This window comes from Schistocerca cancellata, chromosome 8 (genome assembly GCF_023864275.1).
Source record: "Schistocerca cancellata isolate TAMUIC-IGC-003103 chromosome 8, iqSchCanc2.1, whole genome shotgun sequence".
In the NCBI taxonomy this organism is placed as follows: Eukaryota; Metazoa; Arthropoda; class Insecta; order Orthoptera; family Acrididae; genus Schistocerca; species Schistocerca cancellata.
In genome coordinates this window covers 8,818,927-8,844,936 of record NC_064633.1, presented here as the reverse complement: position 1 = coordinate 8,844,936, position 26,010 = coordinate 8,818,927, and the positions used below count along the sequence as shown (strand labels likewise).

The 26,010-nt window shown below is 37.5% G+C and overlaps 1 protein-coding gene across 3 annotated transcripts in view; it reads right to left on the bottom strand.

The window, feature by feature from the left end:
• Window positions 1-26,010, bottom strand: part of LOC126095054 (acetylcholine receptor subunit beta-like 2) — a 333,294-nt gene that overhangs the window by 74,373 nt on the left and 232,911 nt on the right. For 2 of the 3 annotated variants that reach the window (XM_049909736.1, XM_049909737.1), the window contains exon 10: window positions 1,649-1,750. The exons of the other annotated variant lie outside the window; for it this stretch is intronic. In XM_049909736.1, the coding sequence (XP_049765693.1) occupies window positions 1,649-1,750 (102 nt within the window). The remainder of the gene's footprint in view (window positions 1-1,648; window positions 1,751-26,010) is intronic. 3 annotated transcript variants of the gene reach the window in all.

The following is a 26,010-nucleotide window of genomic DNA, read 5'->3' as shown; positions in this document are numbered from 1 at the left end:
CTAATGATAAATCAGTGTAGTCGACTTGGGGCTAGCTACTTCTCAATGCTACAGTGGGACGTCTCACAAGTAATGCACTAACGTGCAATGGAAACACCGAGATAATAAGAGAAATAGGTAGTACTAGATGCTACTAGAAAAGGTAAAGAGGTAGAGAGTATTATATACATGGGAGTAGATGTAAATATTTCATTTCTTTGCCAAATGGAGTAGGTGAATAAATGGGATCTTGCATGGTCCGAATTCTTAATCTAAACTGAAATGTGTTTCCATTTATATTTCCTATATAATCTGAATAACATTACAGACATGAATTGAAAATATGAAACCCATTTAATCCAACGTTGATCCGAAAATTCATTATTAGACAGGATATTCTCTGCATTCGGAAGAATATTTCCTTGACTTTTACTATCTTTGGTTTCTTTATGATGATTAGAGAACACACGAAAAACAGAAAACTGAACAAGAAAACATGAGAACTTCTGTGTTAGTTAACCATCTCATCTATGTTTGAAGAATTAACTGAACTGTTTAAGCTATGGTGTTTTATCAAACTGATTATAATGGCTGGTAGTATATAAAGAGACGAATGTACTGATAATGAATTTATAATGCGGGTTCAAATTCTGTGATAAGTGAAACCCATAAAAATCAAGTTTCACAACTTTACCTTCATTGCATTCTTAACAGCAAATACCTGCAAAGTAATGAGGAAGAACATATATGGTAGCCTTACATATAGAAAAAAAATACTCTGTAGGTAATCAGAAAGATATTGCTTACATAGTATCCATGAATATCAGCAGATTGACAGAAGAGTAGACCAAATAAACACAGCCACTTTAGAAGAACAAGTTAATATTAAGATAATAACCTCAGAATAGAAAACTGGTCTGAATCCTTCAGAGACTCAAACTGTTTAACAAGTGAGAGGACTTTACTGCTTTGTAATGATGATCTTACACTTGTACTGAAACGGGAATTCCAATGTCATATTGCGTTCACCATTGTGAATTGATTAAATTTGTGGGACAAAGACTGCAGAAGAATTTTGTATGATCATTGTATAAATTGTTAGGGTATCTCCAACAGTGCAGAAGTTTTTCTCCAGAAAACTGGAAAAAATGGAAAATGGAATAATTTCTTCAGTTTAAAAAGATTCTGTTTCTCTTTCACTCTTGTTTTTTATGTTCTAGGATACACATTTGAACTCAATATCGAATTATTTCTTAAATAAATGGAATATAAGGAAGAGATTAGCTCCTCAGGAAGCGACATTCAGTACTATTACAAAATGACAACCTAGTCAATTACATTGTAGAAGACTGATAGCTGCTGGGTAAGGTTAGATATATTCTATCCTGATTCCTGATGTTAAATCCACCATATTTTGTTTCTTAAACCATACAGAATCCAGATCACTGCAACTATATCAGCTTATAAGAATTAATTTCCCTTTAATCAAATTACTAAATAATTGAAGCAAGTAATTCATAATACAATGGCAGTATATAGATTAAGAATTCGGGTCTTACTAGATTCTGGGTGGCCATTAATTTCAGTAAGCTACCACTGTTACAGAACAAATGTCTAAAGACAGTACATAAGCCTTAGAAAGAGAAAGTGGAGGGGCGAGGCTCCCTACCAGTAGCAGCTGATGCAGACTGGCAAATGCGAGAGAAACAGCCATCATCTTGGCAGTCTGAAAGTCCTGTTGCAACTCCCACAGCATTACTTGAAAGGCAGTCTGGAAGAACATTGTTAAGCTGTACATGTCAATACTTCGTTGCTTCTGACTATTTATTCCACTGTCAATACTCATGATAGGCGGAACCAAAAACAAAAAAGGGGAATGTGAGCCTTGGAGGTCACCCCAAAAAAGAATTCTGAATAACATTACTGCATGTATCATAGTAAGATCTAGTCTGTTTGGTATGTCGGTTAGGGATGAAACTGTACAGTTTAAATAAATACTAAAAAGTAAATTAATAAGTTTTCATGACGAACATTCATCAAGCTTTGAAAATGCCCTTCTAAAATGTACACTGAAATGGTGCTAACTTTGCGACGTTCAGCTGGGTATTTGACAGAATATAACAAGAATGTAAGTAACTAGTGAGTTTCTTATGTTGTATATAAGAAATATAGTCTTTCTGTTCCCTGAATCAATGAACCAGATTAACAGAATACATATTTCGTCTGCAGTATGTTACCCATCATTTCCATTTTTTTTATAAATATGATTTAAAACAACAGCGGTACAAGTGTCAGGTTGAAATTCAGAAACCATGACAGTAACTTTCTTTGGAGCTCTCAATAGACCCAATGGTGAGCAATGTCTCTTATGATCATATATATTACCATCTGATACAAATAATGTTCATTAATTGATTGCAGCATAGAGATCTACTATTAAAATAAATATGATCATTGTTTCCAGAGGGACAGGAAAATTGATGTATGCTAACTATAACTATTGTTAGTATATTACCAAAATGTCCACATATCCGAATAAACAAACTGCTCATAAATATAGGAAGGCATCATTTTGTATAAGCATCTGAAAGAAAAGCCCAAGCACATCCTTACTTATTAATATGTGACTTTCTTAACAACTACTGAGATACTTATGAGCACACATATGAATAACCATCTATCAATGCCAGAAGAGCAGTTCGATCACAAAACATACAATTGATGAAAAATATTATCAACCTCAGTTATGTGATATACAAGAGATTAACAAGAAATTATTTACCATTGAGTTTATCACAACTTCACAACGTTCCAGATTAGCTTTGCTGTATCACTCAAACTATGATTGTAAGATATAGTGGTTTTAGTATATTGACAACGAATATAATTCTTTAACCAGAAAACTGATTTGAACACTTTACTGTTCTACCAGATATCATCCTGTTGGGAGTGGTATGCCACTGCCTGCTTGTGACTTTTGAACTGGTTAACTAAGGGGAGCTATACTTTAGTATGACCTCTAAACGATGGTGCACATAAAAATTACTGCTGGACATGAAAGAAGCAAACTGCAACAGAACTAATCCTTTGAATGTCAGGAGAGTAAACTCCACATATAAAATGATACCACTCCATTTATCAAATCAGCCTTATAAATACCTGACTATAAACAGAAGCAGATGCTTTACATGTAATTTTCTAAGTTTGCTTGGTTTCAACAGATGATTTTAAACTGACAAGATAATACCAGGGATTGGTAAGGTATATGATAATTGCTCTAAACGCAGGAATGACATTTGCTGATTTGTTTTAAGGAATGATGTACTGGTGTAGTCTCATATTACCTGAAATAAATAGTTTTATACTTGGAGAATTAGAATGTGAAAAGGTAAAATAAACTTTTCCAATTAAAGATTTCTGTTTTGACAACAGAAAACAGACCAATGTAAAGAAAAAACTACACATACTCTTTTTGAGGATAACAATTTCGTTATGGGAATAAAATTTCTTATTCACATTGCACATGGTAAATGGTATCTGTAATAAATATGTTAAATTGCATATCCCTAAAGAGTTCAAGAAAATCTGTATAGCTGGAGACAGAACACAAAAGTCTCCTAACTCTGTTGCATTCAAGTGATAAGTTTCCTAAATATGTAAAAATACTGAGTAATAAACAGGTAAAAGAGTAACAAGTACTGTTAACATTTGGCACTGGAACTCGTGTTACTGACTCTATGATACTACAATGCCAGTTCAGTTATTGATTTTACATTTGAATAAAGAAATCATGACACCATACTTGATGATCTGTATGAAATGGTTTTCCAATATACTAAGTAGCGTATTTATTAACAACTGAACACAAATTTATTCTTTAGCCCTACTGTATTTCTATACATCTAGGAGAAAGGAACACAAATATGAATACAAGTTAACATGGGCTGTGGAAAACTTTGCAAAATTCAACCGAAGAAGCAAAACACATTGTGAGGAATATAACTACAAAATTATGCTAAATAACAGTAGCAGTTCTACATAAACCATGATATGGGTTTTGTTGATCGTAAATTTAAATATTTTTCCAGTTTGTACAGGGAAATGTTTTCTTGCTTTTCACTTGCCATATAACAATATAGGGAAGACTTTAGAAACTGTACTGATGTTCTAAAATGTATATTGATTGTAAGCAATAAATCAATGATTTCTGGAAATTAGAAAGAGAGAAACTATACTAGTTGGGAAAAGAGCAAATCGTCAACGAAAGAACAAAGAAATATGAAACATGCAGAATAGGAAAAAGTTATCCAGATAGAGCTAAATGATTAGTAAATATTTTGATGACATATAGATCACGTAACACCTCACATATTTACGTGAGATCACAACTGTTACTAAAACAATTATCTTTATATGTAGTAAGCTAATAGTTTTCACTAACTATTAACCAACTTTATTTAGTGAGAGCTGTAATTCAAAAATTTCTGAGTTTAAGAATACAGCCAAAATGTGATACCAGATTATATTTCTCTCCTTGTCAATACAGATTTTTCGTATGAGGGAAGAGCACTGTGTCTACTGGTATAACCACATGCCTACCACAGTTTCTATTTTTTACTACATAACTACACAGGGTTTAACAAACTAGAAGCTTATGATATTACTGCAAAGACACTATTACAATGGCTGAACTTTACGTCAAGCCTTTTTCTTCAGCCTTTTACCTAATACAATGAGAATTTATCTAGTTTTGAATGAGTACCCACAGGTAAACTAAATGCTATAGTCTCTTTCAACCACATGTTATCACTTGGAAATCACATCATCACTCTTTCATTAACAATTGTCTTTTTTTAAACTGTGATTTCATTTCCACTGTTAACTCAGTATTTCTGTGTTTCAACCAGATTATAGTGAGGGACTTATTGAGTTCTAATTAATAATTGGAGAATAGTGGTAATATAGAGACATAAGATAAATTAAGATTTCACACCACATAATGTCAGGTCTGTCATCATGACATTCTGTGATATATTTCGTTTTCAAGTGTAATGTCGCATTAAGTACATTTTTTTATCCTACAATAACAGGAAGTGTACACAATAAATTCTAACAGACGTTTTAAAATAAATAAAATATTCATAAATACTTTTGCAACATAAAAAGGTGCAAGGCATACAACTGCAGCAGTTGTGTACATTGTCTGAGAGCTTCAGTGATATAAAAAATAAAATATATTAATTGATACCTAAACATTTACTATGTTGCCAATAATTTATACAAGCAAATCTTACTGACAAAGTTCAAAACCTGAATTCTCGTGCTTTTTATGTGAATTCACACAACACAGCTTTTAAACCAAGTTAGTAAAGACTCTGAGAAACATAAAACTCTTTTGATGTATTTAAACTGAGAATACAATAATTGTCTACATATGACTTGCTTCTGGTGTATATTGGATGAAGTTAGTGAAGTGATGAAGTCTTCCACAACTGCCAGCAACCACAGAATTTAGCAACAACTTATAAAATATGTAATATCATTTAAAGCAGTTAAAGCAAAGTAGCTAAAAGTGATACATTAATGAAAATACATATAACAGAAATAATTGGAGCAACATATGTGAACTCTCCTGTTTGAAAGAAAAACACCTTATCAAACAATTAGCACACCACCCATACATTAAAACAACCAACTAACATGTTTCCTTTAAATGAGAAGAAAAACTGGCTATAATCCACAGAGTTTGAGACGATTACAGGCCTACAGGAAATAAGCTGTTTTTCTATTTTAGAACTGACTTTTAGGTAGAGATGGGGCACTGAAACTTAATATGAAGTCAGTTGTTCTCTGTCGGCTCTGCTTCCTTAGATCACTGCTTTTAATGTGCACTGCATGAAATTCACATTTCTAATTCATTTCTGTGCAGTTCGTGATTAGATGTACAAGGATTGGTTCCTGTATATTTGTCCAATTATCAGTCTAGCATCTTCTTAATTTTAGGAAATCCACCACATGGACAAATATCTGTTACATTAAGTGACCTCCAGCGCTATAGATGAGACTTGGTCTTGGAGAAGATCATTAGTGTGATTTGTGTGGACTTAAAAATAATTAACTGTCTCCTTGGACAGCTAAGTGGCTACACTAAAAGTCCTGATTTATTTTGCTTCTCGGATAGCAGAGACAAAACATTAGGTTAGAACAGAGGAGACATGGACGTTGCATGCAATAGAATACCATCAATGACATCTTGGTTGCGGAAGAGATAATGGTCTTGCTCCCAATAGATATCAAGCTGAGCGTTATGAAACTATTTGTAACTGTTCTTCGTAAGAACGGATCAGGCTTCACATATATAGGGAAAAATATCTAATTTGAGCAGAGAAGGAATTAAAACAGAAAAATCTAACTGCACACAAAAAAAACATTGAGAATCCTGGCTTCCTAAATTCAATGAATAAGGCTGAGAGGAAAGAATGAACTTTAGCTGTCGCAGTTATAAGAAATGTTCTTATTTTTTTATTTTGAATGGCTGTACATTAAATGTTAATTTGGATAATTAGCATGGGAATTTATTATTTTATTTTGATACTGTTTACAACTCAAGCAGTTTATTAGATTGAGAAGAAAGTGGTGATGAAGACTTTTCAGACCTGGAGGAAAGAGGAGGGATGAAAACAATGAATGCAAAGACCATGACAGTCAGCCTTATCTGGGAGATGAGGATCCTAATGATCTCGCAGCGATAACACTTTTGCAGAAGTTCTTTATTGGAAAATACAAAGTTAGTTGTGTTCATGAAAAGTTAGTGCGCTAAAAGTCACAAACCAAGAGAAAAAGAAATTCGAAAATTCTATCTAGTCCAGAAAACAGTTTAATGGATATAAAAGGTAGAGTCAGTGCTTTTATGAATATAATTAACCCTGACAATATTGATGAAACTGTAAAGTATACACATATAGGGTGTATCATAATTAACGGCGTAAACGCATACAGTTGAAAGTACATGATATACACGATACTAGAAACAAAAAAGTATCAGTAAACATAGGGTCGAAAATGCATACCTTAAGAGCTACAAGCAATTTTTTATCTTCAATACTGTGAAGCAAATCTCTTCTACTGCAAGCTCTTTGCTTTACATATTTTGTGAAGTGATAATATGGACCAAAACAAGAAAAAATGTCCAGTAAACATGTGCTCTAAATGCATACCTTAAAAGTTATGACACTTGTTCAGTAGAAGACTTGTGTTCCAAAATACCCAAGTGCATCTCGACACTATGTTTAGCGAGACTTTTTTGCTTCTAGTATCGTGTACTTTCAACTGTATGCGTTTCGCCATTAATTATGATACACCCTGTATGTATACAAATATGCAGCGAGACCGACATCAGTTCTCACTCAAAAAAAGATAATAACGTAACATGAAGACAGGAAACATTGGCTTTATGATGACCAATTTTTTGATTCGTTACTTTAGAGAACTTCAGGCCAGGAGATGGATCAGTAACGCTTTATCTTAGGGCTGCAACGAGTCACAAAATTTTTCCTTACATAAGATTTCTCTTTCTTCTACGTGGTTTGTGATTTGATGAGATATAAACGATGAATGACAGGAGAAAAACTGATAAGTGGGCTGAAATTATTATGGAAGTATTTCATGGTGTCAAATTTCTTGCATCCTGTGTGAATTCACAATAGAGGCCGCAGTGAATTGATTCAGTATATGCCCAATGAACCAGCTAAATATGGGCTAAAATGTTTGCACTATGCTATGAAAAACATTTTATCACAGTAATCTGGAGATTTATTGTGGCACGCAGCCAGAAGTTCAATATTAAATCTAATATTCCTGACGTCATAGTGAAGAGCCTTGTGCTGCAACAGAATATTCTAAGTACAGCAGCTGACGATCGGTACAGAAGCTACCTGCTTTGTAAATATTTGCTGGAAAAGAAAATGACCTGCATTGATACAGTGAGAGAGAACAGATGTGAAATTCCTCCAGAATTTCTCAAAGAAAACTAGAGAAATTGGATGGTCATTTCTGGGATTTCAGAAGGCTAAAGTCTTAATTACATTGTTCCTCATAAGCACTGTGCTGTCAAGGTTTTGACACAGCAGTAGTTGATAAAGAAACACACAAACCTAATGAAAAGTGGAGTTGGCGTTGTAGGTAAAATGTGTGCTTGTTACTCCATTTCAAGAAGTAGAGGAAGGTGATCTACTAGAAATAACGGGAAAGAACATGAACCGGCGATTATTATGGAAGACATGGATGATGGGCCCGTTCTAATGAGCAGCGCCAGTTAAACTAAACAAAACAGAATCGAACCCCGAGAAGCAGTTGTGGATTTGAATAGGGGCTATGAATATGCCGTTCGGTTCTTCCGATATAGCGATGGAAAGAACATGGCTGAGGGACTCTCTGCAGATGTCAATGAATTTAAGGAGCTGTATCACTCAGTGCCAAAATCAGCAAAACATGCCACTGTGAAAGACCTTCCAGTCACAGTTATGCTAGACACTGGGGCGTCCATAAATAAAGCAGCTTGTTCTGTAACGTATCACAAAAGATCTAGTTACTCACTTTTCCAGTTCACAACTGTAGAATTTTTGGAGGTACCGGTATGCGATCACTGGCCTTGAAACAATCCAGGAGAAGGATATACAAACTGATTTCTTCTCAGGCAAGGTCAATTTCTGTATTTATGGAGCCACTGCCCAGGTAGATTTGATAAGCGAGGAGGGTGTTCACGGCAGGTACTGCCAAGGGGCAGAGAAGCAACTGATTATGATGCTAGTCTCAGGCTAATAAAATAGGCTTACTTGGATTGTCAGACTACATACAACTGAGTCAGAACACCTTACAAGTGAGTAAAGAAGCCAAATGTTCGATCTCCTGAACTGGCACTATAAGGTGTTAGAGGAGAAACGAAAAATAATACGGGGATTTATCTGAAATTTATAAGTTTCCCCTTATTGCACATACTTTCATAGTTTCTATCAAATACCTTGGAAACACTGTAAGACATTGATGAAGAGATGTGGAGGATGCTGAAGTGGTATCTCCTAGAACCTCCTACCAATCCTTACTGCAGTCTGCTCCTAGTGGTATCAAAACCTGGAGGGAAGGCAAGTCTTGTATTGGATGCGTGAGTACTTAACGTGATAATTATGCCAGTAAGAATTCATCTGGCGAATATGCATGAAGCCGGCCTTTGTGGCCGAGTAGTTCTAGGCGCTTCAGTCTGGAACCGCGCGACCTCTACGGTCTCAGGTTCCAATCCTGCCTCGAGCATGGATGTGTGTGATGTCCTTAGGTTAGTTAAGTTTAAGTAGTTCTAAGTACAGGGGACTGATGACCTCAGATTTTAAGTCTCATAGTGTTCAGAGCCACTTGAACCATTTTTAGGTAGAGGTGGGGCGCTGAACCTAAATATGAATTCAGTTTTTATGTAAGACAATTATTGTTGTCAGCAGTCATTGACAGTTTTTCGAGTTAACGGAAGTTAGGCAAGTCTTAACGTCGTAAATGGTGTCAGAGATTTATTTTCCATCTATGTCTTTAAATAAATAAGAAGATATTTTACTGTAAGAGAGGCAAAAGTTTTCTTCAAATCAATAAACTGAAAACAAAGTGGTCATCAGCCATCTCTAACATCTGCCACAATAAAGTCATTTGAGGCTACTTCTTCTCTATCCCAATTAACATCTATTGATATTTTTATATTAATAATAAAAATGTTGGTCTTGTGTTCCACCCTGTATTTACATATTCTTCGTTATCCTTCCCTCTAACAGCATCGTTAGAACTAAATTGAATTCTTAAGAATGGGCCTGAAGGTGCCGATTCTTCCATATCTCTCACTGTTTCTGTAATAATTATCATTTCCGTCAAATAATTTTCTTTCTTTCAATGGAGGTTTGTGCTATATGACACAAAAGGAGAAAATATCGGAGTGCAGCAAATGTAGCAGGCAAAAGGTAATACAGGCGCCTAAGGATTAGATTAACAAAAAGTGGAAAATGTCTACGCCAGAATGAATAGTGGATAAACAGATGGCCTCAGAAGCAAGAATGATGCAGGGAAAGATAAACGCCATCTATAGAAACACAAGAGAGATCTTTGGATAAAGAGAAACAAGTGTATGAATTATCAAGAATTCACAAGATAAGACAGCCCTGATCAAAGAAGGGAAAGCTGAAAGGTGAAAGGTGTGTGCAGAAGGGTTATACGAGGAAAATGAACTTCAGAACAATGTTATAGGAATGGAAGTAGAAGTATATGAAGTTGAGATGGGGGATACAACACCGCAAGAAGAATTTGACAAAACTTTAATACAACTAAACGGAAATGAAATAACTTTTCTTGAGGGTTATTGAGATACTTGAGACACTAAGTCATGACAAAGCTCTTCCACCTAGAACTACAGATGTCTGAACCAGGCGAAATAGCCTTATACTTCAAGAACAATACAATATTTCCAACTCCAAAAAAGATGTCAGATGCTCACAGGTGTAAATATTGCAGAACCATCAGTCTAGCAAGTCATCGCTGCCAAATACTGACGAATTATTGAAAGTAAAATTGAAAAATTGGTAGAATCCGAGCTTGCCCCAGAAAAATGGGGAATACACTAGTCAGCACTGCTTCTATGAATTGTCCTAGATAATAGGTCAAAGAAAGGCAAACCTGTTCGAAGCATTCATAGATTTAGAGAAAGCGTTTGACGATAGTGACTGGAATACATTCAGAAATAAAATATAGGAAGTGAAAGGTTATTTATACCTTCACAGAAATCAGACTGCGGCTGGGAAGATTAAGGACGTTAAAAGAGCGCAATAATTACGAAAATGTAATCGATACATTGAGAAAGCAGTAATGGAGACCAATGAGGTATTTGGAAAAGTAGTTAAGCTTCAGGAAAAGAAATAAAAACTTTCTTGTTGATGAAATTATAATTCCTTCAGAGATGGTATAAGACTTGGAAGAGTAGCTGAATGGAACTGTTAGTGCCATGAAATAACGTCATAAGACGAATACCAACAAAAGGAGAGCAAGGGTAACGGAATGTAACCAAATTAAATCATGTGATACTAACAGAATCAGATTAGAAAATGAGAAACAAAAAGGAGAAAATCAGTTTTGCTCCGAGAAGTAAAATAACTGATACTGGCGAAAGTAGAGGGGACAAAAAATACTGAAGGGAAACAAGAAGAAAAGCTGTTCTGAAATAGGAAACATTGTTAATTTCTAATATAAATGTAAGTATATTTTTCTCGAGTGTACTCTTGTATGAAAGTGAAATGTGTACAATAAACTATTCAGACAAAAATAGATAAGACTTTAAAATGTTGTGCTACAAAGAAATGTTGAACATTAAAAGGCTACCTCAGACAACTAATCAGGACATACAGAACCAAAATGGGTAATTAGGAAATTTAGAGCATAACCTGATGAAAATAAGGGCTTAGTTGGTAGGACACATCCTAAGGCATCAAGGAATTGTCAGTTCTGTACTAAAAGGAGGTGTTATGTTGAAACCTAGCAATACCAACTCATTTTTCATCATATGTATGACCAAGGCGGCACAGGGGGAACTATAGCCCACTGCCACAGATAAAATTTTTAAAAGTTCCTTAATTGTTGTTAACTTTTATCAACAACATGATTTTTGTGACTCTTTAAGCTTTCCCGGCGGATGTGTGGTAAATAGTCTTCACGGGTTTGCCGCCGGATCACGTTGTGCAAATTCCACAATATTTCCTCGGAGCAACTGTCCGACATCTTCAGGTGGTTCAACCTTGCTGGTGGCTGGGTACGACACGTCGACGCCCCGTTTGTAGAGCACGTGCGCGAAGAACGTGCAGTCGCGGAAATCGCGCATGCGCAATGATTTGCCATATTCAAACTCCCTCTGCAGAAAATCGCAGAGCGGCTCTCCCGCGCGTGCGCTGTACGCTGCGTTTGTCAACAGTGCGGCCAGATGTTACTCACTGACGGCCGTACGAAGCCAGTGTTATGACGGGCCCATTATCGAAGAATCTTGATTTAATACCAGCCAATCCTCAGTTGAAAACCCGTTTCCTTGGTGATGAGATTATCGGCTGTACGGATATGTATTGCTTCCTTAATGACGCGATCCCAGAAAGATGATGCCGGGGATAAAACTTCCGTCTTTTCTTAATCATACGATGTCCTGTATTCAGGCAGTGTTCTGCAGTTGCCGACTTTTCTGGTTGACAAAGCCGTGTGTGACGCTGATGTTCATCGCAGCGTTCTTGTACCGTCCGGCATGTCTGACCTATATACGCTGCCCCACACTGACAAGGTATCTTGTACACACCACATTTTCTCAGGCCAAGGTCATCCTTAACCAAACCGGTTTTGAAAAGACGGAAGTTTTATCCCTGGCATCATCATTCTGGGATTGCGTCAGTAAGGAAGCAATACATATCCGTACAGCCGATAAACTCATCAATATGGATGCGGGATTTCAACTGAGCACAGGCTGGAACCCTGCACTGGCTGCTATTAAATCACGACGCGAAGATCAAGATTCTTCGCTAACAGGCCCGTCATAACACTGGCCTAGTACGGCCGTAGGTGAGTAACGCCTGGCCGCACTGTTGACAAACGCAGCGTACAGCGCACTCGCAGGAGAGCCGCTCTGCGTTTTCGGCAGAGGGCGTCTGAATATGGCAAATCATTGCGCATGCGCGATTTCTGCGGCTGCGCATTCTTCGCGCACGTGTTCTATAAACGGGGCGTCGGTGGGCAGATGACGTCATGGCAGGTCCCCGGACTCGTACACGCTCAGTGGACTTTCGCGCGCCGGAGATCATCGCCATCTGTGTGTTGTGTGTGTGCCTCGATTTGTGTTCAGTGTTCTGTCACCGTCACGCCTCAACTGTTCACGAGTGCCGTCGCCGTCATCCGTGTTCTGTGCGCCGTGTCCACAAGTGTTTTTTCGCGTCCAGCGTGAACGGCTTCTTGTTTATTGTTTTTTGTATCTCCTTTTTTTGCCCGCCGTTTTTACTGTCTTGTCTGTATTACCTATATGTCTTGTTATTGTTCCCCTTAAGGCTGAAGAGCAGCGTACTATGCTGCTGCCAGCCCGCCTGTATCAGGTGATTAAAATTGCAATAAAGGGAAAAAAAAGCAGATGACGTCAGTCGTACCTAGCCACCAGCAAGGTTGAACCACTTGAAGATGTCGGACAGTCGCTCCGAGGAAATATTGTGGAATTTGCACAACGTGATCTGGCGGCAAACACGTGAAGGCTATTTACAACATGATTTTTATATAGCTACTCATGCATAAGTAGGGTTCAAAACATGAAAATATCTTTTAGCACAGTCTCTGCAATAACAACGTGTTTTCCATAATGTTTACAGTGAGGGAAGCAGTGGGCTATTTTATGACCACCATAAATAAGGATTAAAAACTTAAAAACTCGTTAACTGATTTCCATTGACAACATACCTTTCAAAGATATATACATGAGTAATAAGAGTCCTGAAACTGAAAACATCAATATGAACATTTGTTCTGAACAGTCACATCGTCTGTTGTTGTTGTGGTCTTCAGTCCTGAGACTGGTTTGATGCAGCTCTCCATGCTACTCTATCCTGTGCAAGCTTCTTCATCTCCCAGTACCTACTGCAACCTACATCATTCTGAATCTGCTTAGTGTATTCACCTCTTGGTCTCCCTCTACGATTTTTACCCTCCACACTGCCCTCCAATGCTAAATTTGTGATCCCTTGATGCCTCAAAACATGTCCTACCCACGGATCCCTTCTTCTAGTTAAGTTGTGCCACAAACTTCTCTTCTCCCCAATCCTATTCAATACCTCCTCATTAGTTAAGTGATCTACCCACCTTATCTTCAGCATTCTTCTGTAGCACCACATTTCGAAAGCTTCTATTCTCTTCTTGTCCAAACTAGTTATCGTCCATGTTTCACTTCCATACATGGCTACACTCCATACAAATACTTTCAGAAATGACTTCCTGACACTTAAATCTATACTCGATGTTAACAAATTTCTCTTCTTCAGAAACGCTTTCCTTGCCATTGCCAGTCTACATTTTATATCCTCTCTACTTCGACCATCATCGGTTATTTTACTCCCTAAATAGCAAAACTCCTTTACTACTTTAAGTGTCTCATTTCCTAATCTAATTCCCTCAGCATCACCCGACTTAATTTGACTACATTCCATTATCCTCGTTTTGCTTTTGTTGATGTTCATCTTACATCCTCCTTTCAAGACACTGTCCATTCCGTTCAACTGCTCTTCCAAGTCCTTTGCTGTCTCTGACAGAATTACAATGTCATCGGCGAACCTCAAAGTTTTTACTTCTTCTCCATGAATTTTAATACCTACTCCGCATTTTTCTTTTGTTTCCTTTACTGCTTGCTCAATATACAGATTGAATAACATCGGGGAGAGGCTACAACCCTGTCTTACTCCCTTCCCAACCACTGCTTCCCTTTCATGCCCCTCGATTCTTATAACTGCCATCTGGTTTCTGTACAAACTGTAAATAGCCTTTCGCTCCCTGTATTTTACCCCTGCCACCTTCAGAATTTGAAAGAGAGTATTCCAGTTAACATTGTCAAAAGCTTTCTCTAAGTCTACAAATGCTAGAAACGTAGGTTTGCCTTTTCTTAATCTTTCTTCTAAGATAAGTCGTAAGGTCAGTATTGCCTCACGTGTTCCAACATTTCTACGGAATCCAAACTGATCTTCCCCGCGGTCGGCTTCTACCAGTTTTTCCATTCGTCTGTAAAGAATTCGCGTTGGTATTTTGCAGCTGTGACTTATTAAACTGATAGTTCGGTAATTTTCACATCTGCATTCTTTGGGATTGGAATTATTATATTCTTCTTGAAGTCCGAGGGTATTTCGCCTGTCTCATACATCGTGCTCATCAGATGGTAGAGTTTTGTCATGACTGGCTCTCCCGAGGCCATCAGTAGTTCAAATGGAATGTTGTCTACTCCCGGGGCCTTGTTTCGACTCAGGTCTTTCAGTGCTCTGTCAAACTCTTCACGCTGTATCTTGTCTCCCATTTCGTCTTCATCTACATCCTCTTCCATTTTCATAATATTGTCCTCAAGTACATCGCCCTTGTATATACCCTCTATATACTCCTTCCACCTTTCTGCCTTCCCTTCTTTGCTTAGAACTGGGTTGCCATCTGAGCTCTTGATATTCATACAAGTGGTTCTCTTCTCTCCAAAGGTCTCTTTAATTTTCCTGTAGGCAGTATCTATCTTACCCCTAGTGAGACAAGCCTCTACATCCTTACATTTGTCCTATAGCCATCCCTGCTTAGCCATTTTGCACTTCCTGTCGATCTCATTTTTGAGACGTTTGTATTCCTTTTTGCCTGCTTCATTTACTGCATTTTTATATTTTCTCCTTTCATCAATTAAATTCAATATTTCTTCTGTTACCCAAGGATTTCTATTAGCCCTCGTCTTTTTGTTTTTGCCTACTTGATCCTCTGCTGCCTTCACTACTTCATCCCTCAGAGCTACCCATTCTTCTTCTACTGTATTTCTTTCCCCCATTCCTGTCAATTGTTCCCTTATGCTCTCCCTGAAACTCTCTACAACCTCTGGTTCTTTCAGTTTATCCAGGTCCCATCTCCTTAAATTCCCACCTTTTTGCAGTTTCTTTAGTTTCAATCTGCAGTTCATAACCAATAGATTGTGGTCAGAATCCACATCTGCCCCAGGAAATGTCTTACAATTTAAAACCTGGTTCCTAAATCTCTGTCTTACCATTATATAATCTATCTGATACCTTTTAGTATCTCCAGGATTCTTCCAGGTATACAACCTTCTTTTATGATTCTTGAACCAAGTGTTGGCTATGATTAAGTTATGCTCTGTGCAAAATTCTACAAGGCGGCTTCCTCTTTCATTCCTTCCCCCCAATCCATATTCACCTACTATGTTTCCTTCTCTCCCTTTTCCTACTGACGAATTCCAGTCCCCCATGACTTAAATTTTCGTCTCCCTTCACTACCTGAATAATTTCTTTTATCTCGTCATACATTTCATCTATTTCTTCATCATCTGCAGAGGTAGTTGGCATATAAACTTGTACTACTGTAGTAGGCATGGGCTTTGTGTCTATCTTGGCCACAATAATGCGTTCACTATGCTGTTTGTAGTAGCTAACCCGCACTCCTATTTTTTTATTCATTATTAAACCTACTCCTGCATTACCCCTATTTGATTTTGTATTTATAACCCTGTAATCACCTGACCAAAAGTCTTGTTCCTCCTGCCACCGAACTTCACTAATTCCCACTATATCTAACTTTAACCTATCCATTTCCCTTTTTAAATTTTCTAACCTACCTGCCCGATTAAGGGATCTGACATTCCACGCTCCGATCCGTAGAACGCCAGTTTTCTTTCTCCTGATAACGACGTCCTCCTGAGTAGTCCCCACCCGGAGATCCGAATGGGGGACTATTTTACCTCCGGAATATTTTACCCAAGAGGACGCCATCATCATTTAATCATACCGTAGAGCTGCATGTCCTCGGGAAAAATTACGGCTGTAATTTCCCCTTGCTTTCAGCCGTTCGCAGTACCAGCACAGCAAGGCCGTTTTGGTTAATATTACAAGGCCAGATCAGTCAATCATCCAGACTGTTGCCCCTGCAACTACTGAAAAGGCTGTTGCCCCTCTTCAGGAACCACATGTTTGTCTGGCCTCTCAACAGATACCCCTCCGTTGTGGTTGCACCTATGGTACAGCCATCTGTATCGCTGAGGCACGCAAGCCTCCCCACCAACGGCAAGGTCCATGGTTCATGGGGGGGGGGGCACATCGTCTACAAAATCTAAATTTTCAGGTTAAGTTTTACTGAGAAATTTAAAGCAATTAAGGGATCTTCTATAAGAAATCATTAAGAAGAGTCAACATTTTTTCAAAATTTTAAAATATAAAGTATATCACTATACTGTATACAATAGTTTCAGAAGGTGGGCACAAAGTAGCCCCCTCCTCTCCACCCTTGGTATTTCTGGGGTTAAAAATTGCAGACGGAAACCAAGGAATGAAGCAGGTTCAGATGTGTGTTGTTTACAATAGGTATGGAGAGGTGGGTCTTGCACAGAATACATTACTGTGGAGAGATGCATCACACCAGCATTCTGACAGAAGACCACCATATTACATACGTAACAATGTTATGAAAAGGATAGTTGCTACTCATGTATAGTGGAGATGCTGTGTTACAGATACATACAGCAAAAAGACTGTCAGAAAATGAGCTTTTGGCCAACAAGGCCTTCGTTAGAGATAGAACAGATGGAACACACACACACACACACACACACACACACACACACACACACACACACACACACACACACAAATGCAACTCAACACACACGCGACTGCAGTCTCTAGCTGCTGAGATCAAATTCCATCCTGGATTTTCCATTGTTGAACATATGTACACATTTGTTATAGGAATGAAACAATATTTCAGTACAGTCATTACAGTCGCTTAGTGGGGATTTCTTATACATTTTTATGGAGCCAGTGCGCAATATCAGCGATGGGGTGTTGCTCAATGAGTTCTGTCATAATCCTCCTATTTTACTTTCTAATTATATTCTTTAAGGATAATGGAATTCTACAATATAGATTTACCTTTAATTCTCCAAAACATTTCCTCAATTTTTGAATGACTTTTTCAAGAAATGCTCTAAATTCTTTTATACTGACAGCTAGTTAATCGATATCACTCAGTACATTAGTAATAAATATTCCACATTATGATAAAAGATTATTGTAAACTGGTTTGAGACTGTCTGATCCTGCATAATAATTTGAATTTTGAGTTATTACATGTTGCAATATTTTTGTCCATTTCACATTCTAAACAGTTGCTTTTGGAAGTATGTATTTGAATGGTAAATATTGGTCTCCTTAAAAAAAATTAAGTGCTAAAAACTAGCTTATACACAATTTCTGCTTCCATGTAACAAATAAAATTAAATATACAGTCATACAGAAATATGTGAAATGAAACACTTTCAGTCATGATACTAAATTTTGTGTGTTTACTGTATCCAACATTTCTTACTCTATCAGTTGAGCCTTATTCATAAAGAGACTTTTGTAAGTATGGTCAATACACTACCATTACTTACATGGAAGTTTCATTAGGAAAGAGGATTCAGTTTGAAATATTTTAAAATATGTAACTTTTAACTTGAAAACGTGTTTATGCGATTCATTTATTGTTCAAAACAATTATTTTTGGAACATTAAGTGACATCAATGTTCGTATAAAATTGTAACAGTACCAGTTTTCATGTTCGTAAAAATGTGGAAAGCTGTTATGTTCAAAACATGCCAGATTTTTCTAAAATTTTATGAGCTTTGAGAGCCTTAAGATGTAATGAAGATGTGATTTATTTGGTTTATCATTGCTTGAGAGTGAACCTTGAAACTAACTAAGTGATTAAAACTATAAGCCACAGTGGGAAGTTCCATAACAGTTCACATTTAAATGCAAAGTTAAAGGTTGAATCAACTAGATACTATCACGTTTGTATCAAAATTTTCTTCAGAACCAAATGAACATCAATTAGGGCTAGTCAATTTGCATCAAGTGATTGGGGAACAGGCCATGTCATAATGATTTACAAACTTCCATCGCCCTTATGCAATATCGCAATGTTATGTACTCCTTATTTATCAGGTGTTATTACAATAGTATTTATACCGCTCTCCAACAAGCAGTAGAGTTAAAAGAAATGTACCTTATCTGTAGAATGTACATGCTATCACATAGGTAAGCAGATGATTCAGAAATAGCCATTACCTTTAGTGGTACACAAAATCACTGGGAGTACAGAAGCATCCACACACAATGAACAAAGAGAATGAACAAAGTAAACAAAAAGACAGGCAGGCTAGAAGCTGGATGAATAACCTATTACACCTAATACTAATGAAGACAATTATAGGGATATATGCAAATGAAAAAATGTGTTATATTCATTTAAAAAATTCTATATTGAATTGCCAGTGCCCCACTAAAGAAAATCGGAAATGACAACATGATTACGTCTTGGTTACCTTTCCACTGATTCCTGCAAGAATAATTCATTCTACATCAAACAGTAAACCAAGGGGAAATCGTACCAGTTCCTTACTGATTTCGCCCTTATTTACATGCATCTCTAAGGATAGCAGTACAGTATCTAGATGATATTAGCATTACTATATGTACAATGCAGTTGATATGATTAAGAAGTCATTGAAATAATATAAAGATTTAAGATAATCTAATTACAAACAGTCAACGATTTCAGTAGAGAGTAATGACATTTCAATTTTGTAAATTTAATTTAAATTTAATTAACGTTGTTCCACTTTTCCTATTGCATGCCTCGTCAGCTGTGAGTAACACACCGGAAAAACAATTCAGAAATATGCCTTCCTGTGACCTATAACGTAGCGGGAATGGCGTGTTTACCTTCTGGTGTACAATGCACAACGTTTCTCTTGCTCGCTTCATTACAGATATCGCTTCCAAGGGAGTACTGACACTCCCGCTTCGTTACAAAAGCAAATAGAGGGATGAACGCCAATTCGGTTTGTCAACAGCATCTCCACAAACAGACATGACCGTGCATGCAAATGTTGATGCACAAACAAAGCGAGCGGGCGTGATACATTTGTTTGGAAAACAACAGACTGTGGCCATAATCATGATAGGGATATTTCGACTCGCAGCTTTAGGGACACATGCATCTTCACGTGTTCTTTCGCGTAGGTATCTATCGAACATTTTTATCGGTTTCTTTCAAACAGAATTTTTACAAACGCAAGTAATGGCTGAAGGGAGTCAAAGAACTTTTTGTTACTGAAAGCTGTAATAATGTCCTGCTCCAAAGCAAAACTCATACTCTGAAGAAAGATCTGTAATGAAATTCTCGTGTAAGAATATGAGAATAACGAATGCCGGAAGGCTTTCGGAAACGATAAAATACGTTTCACTGATAAGGTTACTTACTACGTTCAAAAATCTCCGGAATTTAGTCCATGAAATGAAATCTTCGAAACATGAGATATAAAGGAATCAGAAATCTGCATCAGTTAGTCAGCCGTTTATAATTTACTGACGAAGAACATATAAAGTTGAATTTTGGGCTCAGTTTGTAAGTGTCTGGCGCATGTTTTTCTCCTTCATTCGTCTACATTACTTATTTCTCGGATGATGAAGATGTGGTTTTCTTCCAAATTATGTAAATATGCATGTACCTAGACATCTAGGCCTTTATTAAGCAGGTAATAGCTGGATATATCCTCAAATTAAGTCCCTGTTTTCCTGAAAATAAATTTTAGCTTTTCGAAAAAAATCAGAAAATATTATTCTCTTTCATAGAATCTGAATTTTCATCTTATCACAGACGGGGAACACGGAGTTCTACAGATTGGAGTGTGGAATTTTAGATCACTTAAGCTAATAAACAGGCTAGAAAAAAGGAATGAAATAGGTTTCTGGCTCGTAGAATTTTGTACAGAAAATAATTTACCTACTGCTATCACTCTGTTTGAGAATAGTATAACTTGAAAGAGAGCCAGAGAAACCGGAAGGTTTCGTTGTGATTGTGTAGTGGTAAGTCAGAGGCTTCTAAACTAGATTTTGAAGTGTAAAATAATTGCTGGTGAATATGTGGACACTGACCACAATTTATTAGTTTTACATAATAGATTAAAATTCAAGGACTTGCAAACAGATCGGAAGATAAGGAGACGGGACCTAGTTAAACTGAAAGAAGCAGAAGTGTTCAGAGTTTCAACAGGAGAGTTAGGCAACGAGCGACTGAAACAGGGGAAAGAAATACCCATTCGACGTTTCTGTAACTTATATAGATGAAATAATGAAGACAGCAGATGGTCACATAGTTTTGACAAGGCCTAGTAAAACTCCTTGGATAACACAAGATGTTTGCTGTTTAACTGACAGAAGCATAACATGGAAAAATGCGGGAAATGAAGAAGATAAAGGGAATACAGACGTCAAAAACTGCATCAAGTGCAAAATTGAGGTGGAAAGGCCAGAGGACGAATGCAAAGCTTTAGAATCTTGCGTTAGCAGGAGACAGACACCGCCTATAGGCAGATTATAGGGACAGAAAAGAGAAGAAACTGTATTAATATCAAGTGCACAGATGGAAAGCCAGTACTAAGGAAACAAAGCAAAGCTGACAGGCGGAAGGAATATATAGAGAGCTATACAAGGAGAATGAACTGGAAGACAATATCATAGTATTGGAGCAGCAAGTAGAAAAAATGAGATGAGTGATGTGATAATGCGAAAACAGTTTCACTGCGCACTGGATGGTCTAAGTCGAAACAAGGCTCTCAGTGCCCATGATATTCCTACAGACTTACTGCGATACTTGGGAAAGCCAGCCATGACAAAACTATTCCACCCAATCTGCAGGATATACGAAACAGGCGAAGTACCATCAGACTTCAGGAAGAATGTAATAATTCCCACTCCAAACAAATCATGTACTGACATATGTGAATATTACAAAACTGTCAGTTTAATAAATCATGTTTCCAAAATACTTACACGAATTATTTACGGAAGATTGGAAAAACTTGTGGAAGCTGACCTTCTGGTAGATAATTTTGGGTCCTGGAGACATGTAGGAACACTCGAGGAAACAGTGACCCTACAACTTGTCTTAGAAGATATCTTATAGAACAGCGAACCTATGTTTCAGTTCTTGCAGACTTAGCGAAAGCTATGGACTGTGCTTACTGGAATATACTCTTAGAAATTCTGAAGGTAGCAGGGAGCGAAAGCTTATGTACAGCTTATACAGAAAACAAAAGACAGTTATAAGAGAGGAAGGACAGAAAGAACGCAGGTTTGTAGCCTATCACCAGCGTTATTCAATATGTACACTGAGCAAGCAGTGAAGGGAACCAAAGAAAAGTTTGGAGACAGAACTAAAGATCAGGGAAAAGAAAAAAATGGATATCTCGTGATGGCATGTAGTCCACTCAAAAACAGCAAAGGCCTCTGAGCTGTAGTTGAATGGAATGTTTCTTCTCGAAGATAGGTTACTGTATGAGAATCGACAAAAGAGAAACAAATGTAATGGAATGTAGTCGAATTAAATCAGGTGATACTGAGGGAATTAGCATAGGAAATGAGACACTAAAGTCAGTAAGTGAATTTTCTGTTTGAGCAGCAAAATAAATTACGATGATGAACGTTGGGAGAATATAAAATACAGGTTGGCTGCAGCAAGAAAATAATTTCTGAAAAAGAGGATATAGTTAATAATGAATATAAATTTAAATGTTACGATTTCTTCTCAGAAGCTGTTTCCCTGGAGTTTAGCCTTGTAAGTGAACAATAAGCAGTTGCACAAGAAAACAGAAGCATTTGAAATGTGTTGCTACGGAAGAATGCTGAAGATTAGATAGGTAGATCGCGTAACTGAGAGGAGGTACAAAATAGAACTAGAGAGAACTGAAATTTGTCACACAACTTAACAAAAAGAAGGGGTGGGTTGACAGGACACGTTATGAGGCATCAAGGAATTGTCAGCTAGATATTACAGGGAAGTGTGTATGCACATGTGGGATCGGTGGAGGAGGGGGGGGGGGGTAGAAACTGTTGAGGGCGCAATGATAGAAGACAGTAAGCACATTCAAAAGGATGTGTGTGGCAGTAGGTATTTTGTGGAGGAAGAGGCTTGCCCAGGACACACTAGTTTTGAAAGCTGCATTAAAACAGTCTTCAGACTTAAGACCACAACAACAACTTTGAAATTATGCTTTTTAATTCGCACAAGACCTCTGTAAAATATCCGATGAGTCCTGTAAATTAAGGCTTGTTAGATATTTCTAATTCTTTTTATTTCAGTATCACAATGTTCAGAAAATGCTTCGATCCGACAACAAAGATTATATATGATTCTAATTTTTCTTTTTAGGTTCAATATTGTTTGATTTCAATACTATACAGGTAGGTAGTGAGAGTGAAATGGATGCTTTGTGGATCCAGAAAGCCTTTCTTGAGGTTTATATTGCCACAAATACTCAGACGATGTTGAAGAAACTAAACTGAAGGAATTCACATCAATTTGTGAGTATGAAGATTCCTTCTGGGAAGATTAGAAGGTTGTCATTTCATAAACACGCACGAGCACACCCACGCACGCACTCAAATACACGCACACACACACACACACACACACACACACACACACACACACACACACATACATACATACACACGCACACACCCTGAAACACTGGATTAACTTAGATCTTTAACGTGCACACTCAGACCACACATTCAGACAGTGACTAAAATCAGCTTATTGCAACTACTCAGCACCAGCAACAGAACGTCTCTTCTTGAACGTGTTGGCTAATGCCTTGTTCGTGCGTTTTGTTGTGCACTATCAAAGTTTACAAGGGAAACTCCCCTTAGCACCCTCTCAGATTTAGTGTTAAGACGTCCCAGGAGACAGCACGTCAAAAACTGAACATAGACCAAGCATGAAGACACGAAAAAGGTGTACTGAACTGTGAAAACAGAAGCAAAATAGAAACAGTTAACGGTCCTAGCTCAAGACGTTTAAGTCGAGCAAATCTGAAACGCCCCAACATCGTGGTTATGTGGACACGATGTTGGACTGCGAAAAGGGAAGATCCGTGTTCAAATCTCTGTCGTGCTCCATAACCTTTTTTTTTTTCACAAAATTATGAACTGGCTGTCCGGTCATTGATGTGTCTGTTTAGTGTATTCAAATTTGTGTCTGTGTCGTGGTGTAACGTCCGTTTGCAACGCTGAGGTTTAAGGGAAGGACATTCAGATATGCGTACCTAATATTTGTTCTACACAAGTACCACATGTTACGACTCTTGCGTTCCGTTTAGGAAGTTTTGTGTCTTGAATTCCTTTATTTCATTTGTTGTCATTTCTGTGAGAGGTCTATGCCATATCTCGCCAGATCTCACTATTCCTCACATTTATTTATTTAATATTCGTAGCACACGACTCAGTCTATAACCAATGTATACTATAACAACTGCCAAGACTGCAGTAGGAGAACAGACACGTCAATGAAATGGACGCAAAGTTCATAATTTTGTGAAAAAAAATGGAGTGCGAGGGAGATTTGAACTCGGATATCCCGGCATGCAGTCCAACACTGTGACCGCACAATGACGACGCCGTTGTTCTTGCAGTTCGCTCGATTTTGCACATCTTGAGCTTGGGTCGTTCACTGTTTCCAATTTTGCTTATTTTTTTCACAGTTAGGTACCCTTCTTCTCGCTTTCATGCTTGATCTGTGTTCAGGTTTTCACGGGTTACCCACTGGACTATCTTACCATTATATCTAATGGGGTGCGAGGGGAGATTCCCTCGTAAGTAGTGGTTAAGGTGAGGTGAAAACATTTTCAAAATGCATCTCTCACGCACACTTTGGAGACATAATATGAATGAGAAAAGTAGCCTCGCTACAGTGCAACTCAGATTGTTCTTCTTTGTTTTTAAGGTTAAAAAATCGACTGAGTATTTCTCGCTATTTTGGAAAGAAATCGCTGTCGCGCAGTAAAGAATCTCTGAATATAGCATCTTATATCCTAGACTTACAGCACAGACCATAAATGGGCAAGTACACAACAATGGATGCATGTGTTATGGCTTTAGGCCTAAAATAAGATCACAGGAGGTCAGCTACATCGATACTATATTTTAATGGAAGATAACATACAGATGGAGAAAAACGCCGGTGGTAAAAATGTAAAAAAAAAGTCTTCCATCCCGTTTACAGTTTGCAGGTATTAAAAACATATTTATTCAAAAAAATAACAACTTCAAAACAGTCTGATGTTTTTCCTCAAAAATTTTCTACCGTATTAGTTTATAAATGACGTTTAGAATGGTGTTTGAAATTACCTGTATTCGATATTCTTTTCTGATTATACTCAAACACAGAAACAAAGACTAAATTATAATACAGTCTATTAACGTGACTAAATATGTCAAATATGGAGATACGAAACAGCTGTGACCGATTCATTTCAGTTACAGAGTTTCATCGAGTTGATAATCATCTGACTGGTTTTATGGGTTGGGTCACAATTTGTCTCCAGTAGATACTGCTTCATCTCTGAGTAGCATTTACACCCAACGTCCTCGGTTATTTGATGGATATTCTCCAACTTCTTTCTTCTTCTCTTCTTGTAGAGTTTTTCCTTTTATGGCTCCTTCTAACGCAGATGAAGTCATTTATTAGTGTTTCAACGTAAGTCTTCTCATCTCATCCTTTCATCTAATGATTTCTACATATTCCTTTCAGACGACCCAGCAGTTATTCTCTGCAATTCTTATTTCACTATATCACTAAATCTTCAGAATCTCTTTGCAACACTCTATATCAGACGCTTCTATTCTCTTCATTTATGATTTCGACTCTGAAAACTTCCGCACACACTCCAGTGCTCCAGGCGGAACTTGTCAGAAATTTTTCGAATTGTGGGCGATATTTTGTGGCAGTAGAATCATTTTCGAGAGTAACTACCTTCTTACGTGAGGAAGTCTGTTCCTTTTTTTTTTTGTATACAGTTGGATGCAATCACAAATTACTCTTCATTCTCGCAGCAGGAGAATGCTTCGAGTGAAGTTCAAACTTGTGCAGAACACCTTCTCAGACGGTACAAGCGAACACGCGGTCATTCGTGACTTCACACAATAAGTTGCGAGCCGATAAATTTCAGAGAGTCATACACGCAATAAAAATAGCCTCGTTTTATCTACACTGCCTGACAAAGAAGGGAAGCAAAGAAGGAAAATGGTTGAACATCAATGTAACTCAGCACTGACACTCAGCACTGGCGGGTATGCAAATGATTGAGAGTTGCGTTTCTCTATGAGAGGTGAATTAATTTTGGTCGGTTTAGAGTTCTTATCAGGCCTGTT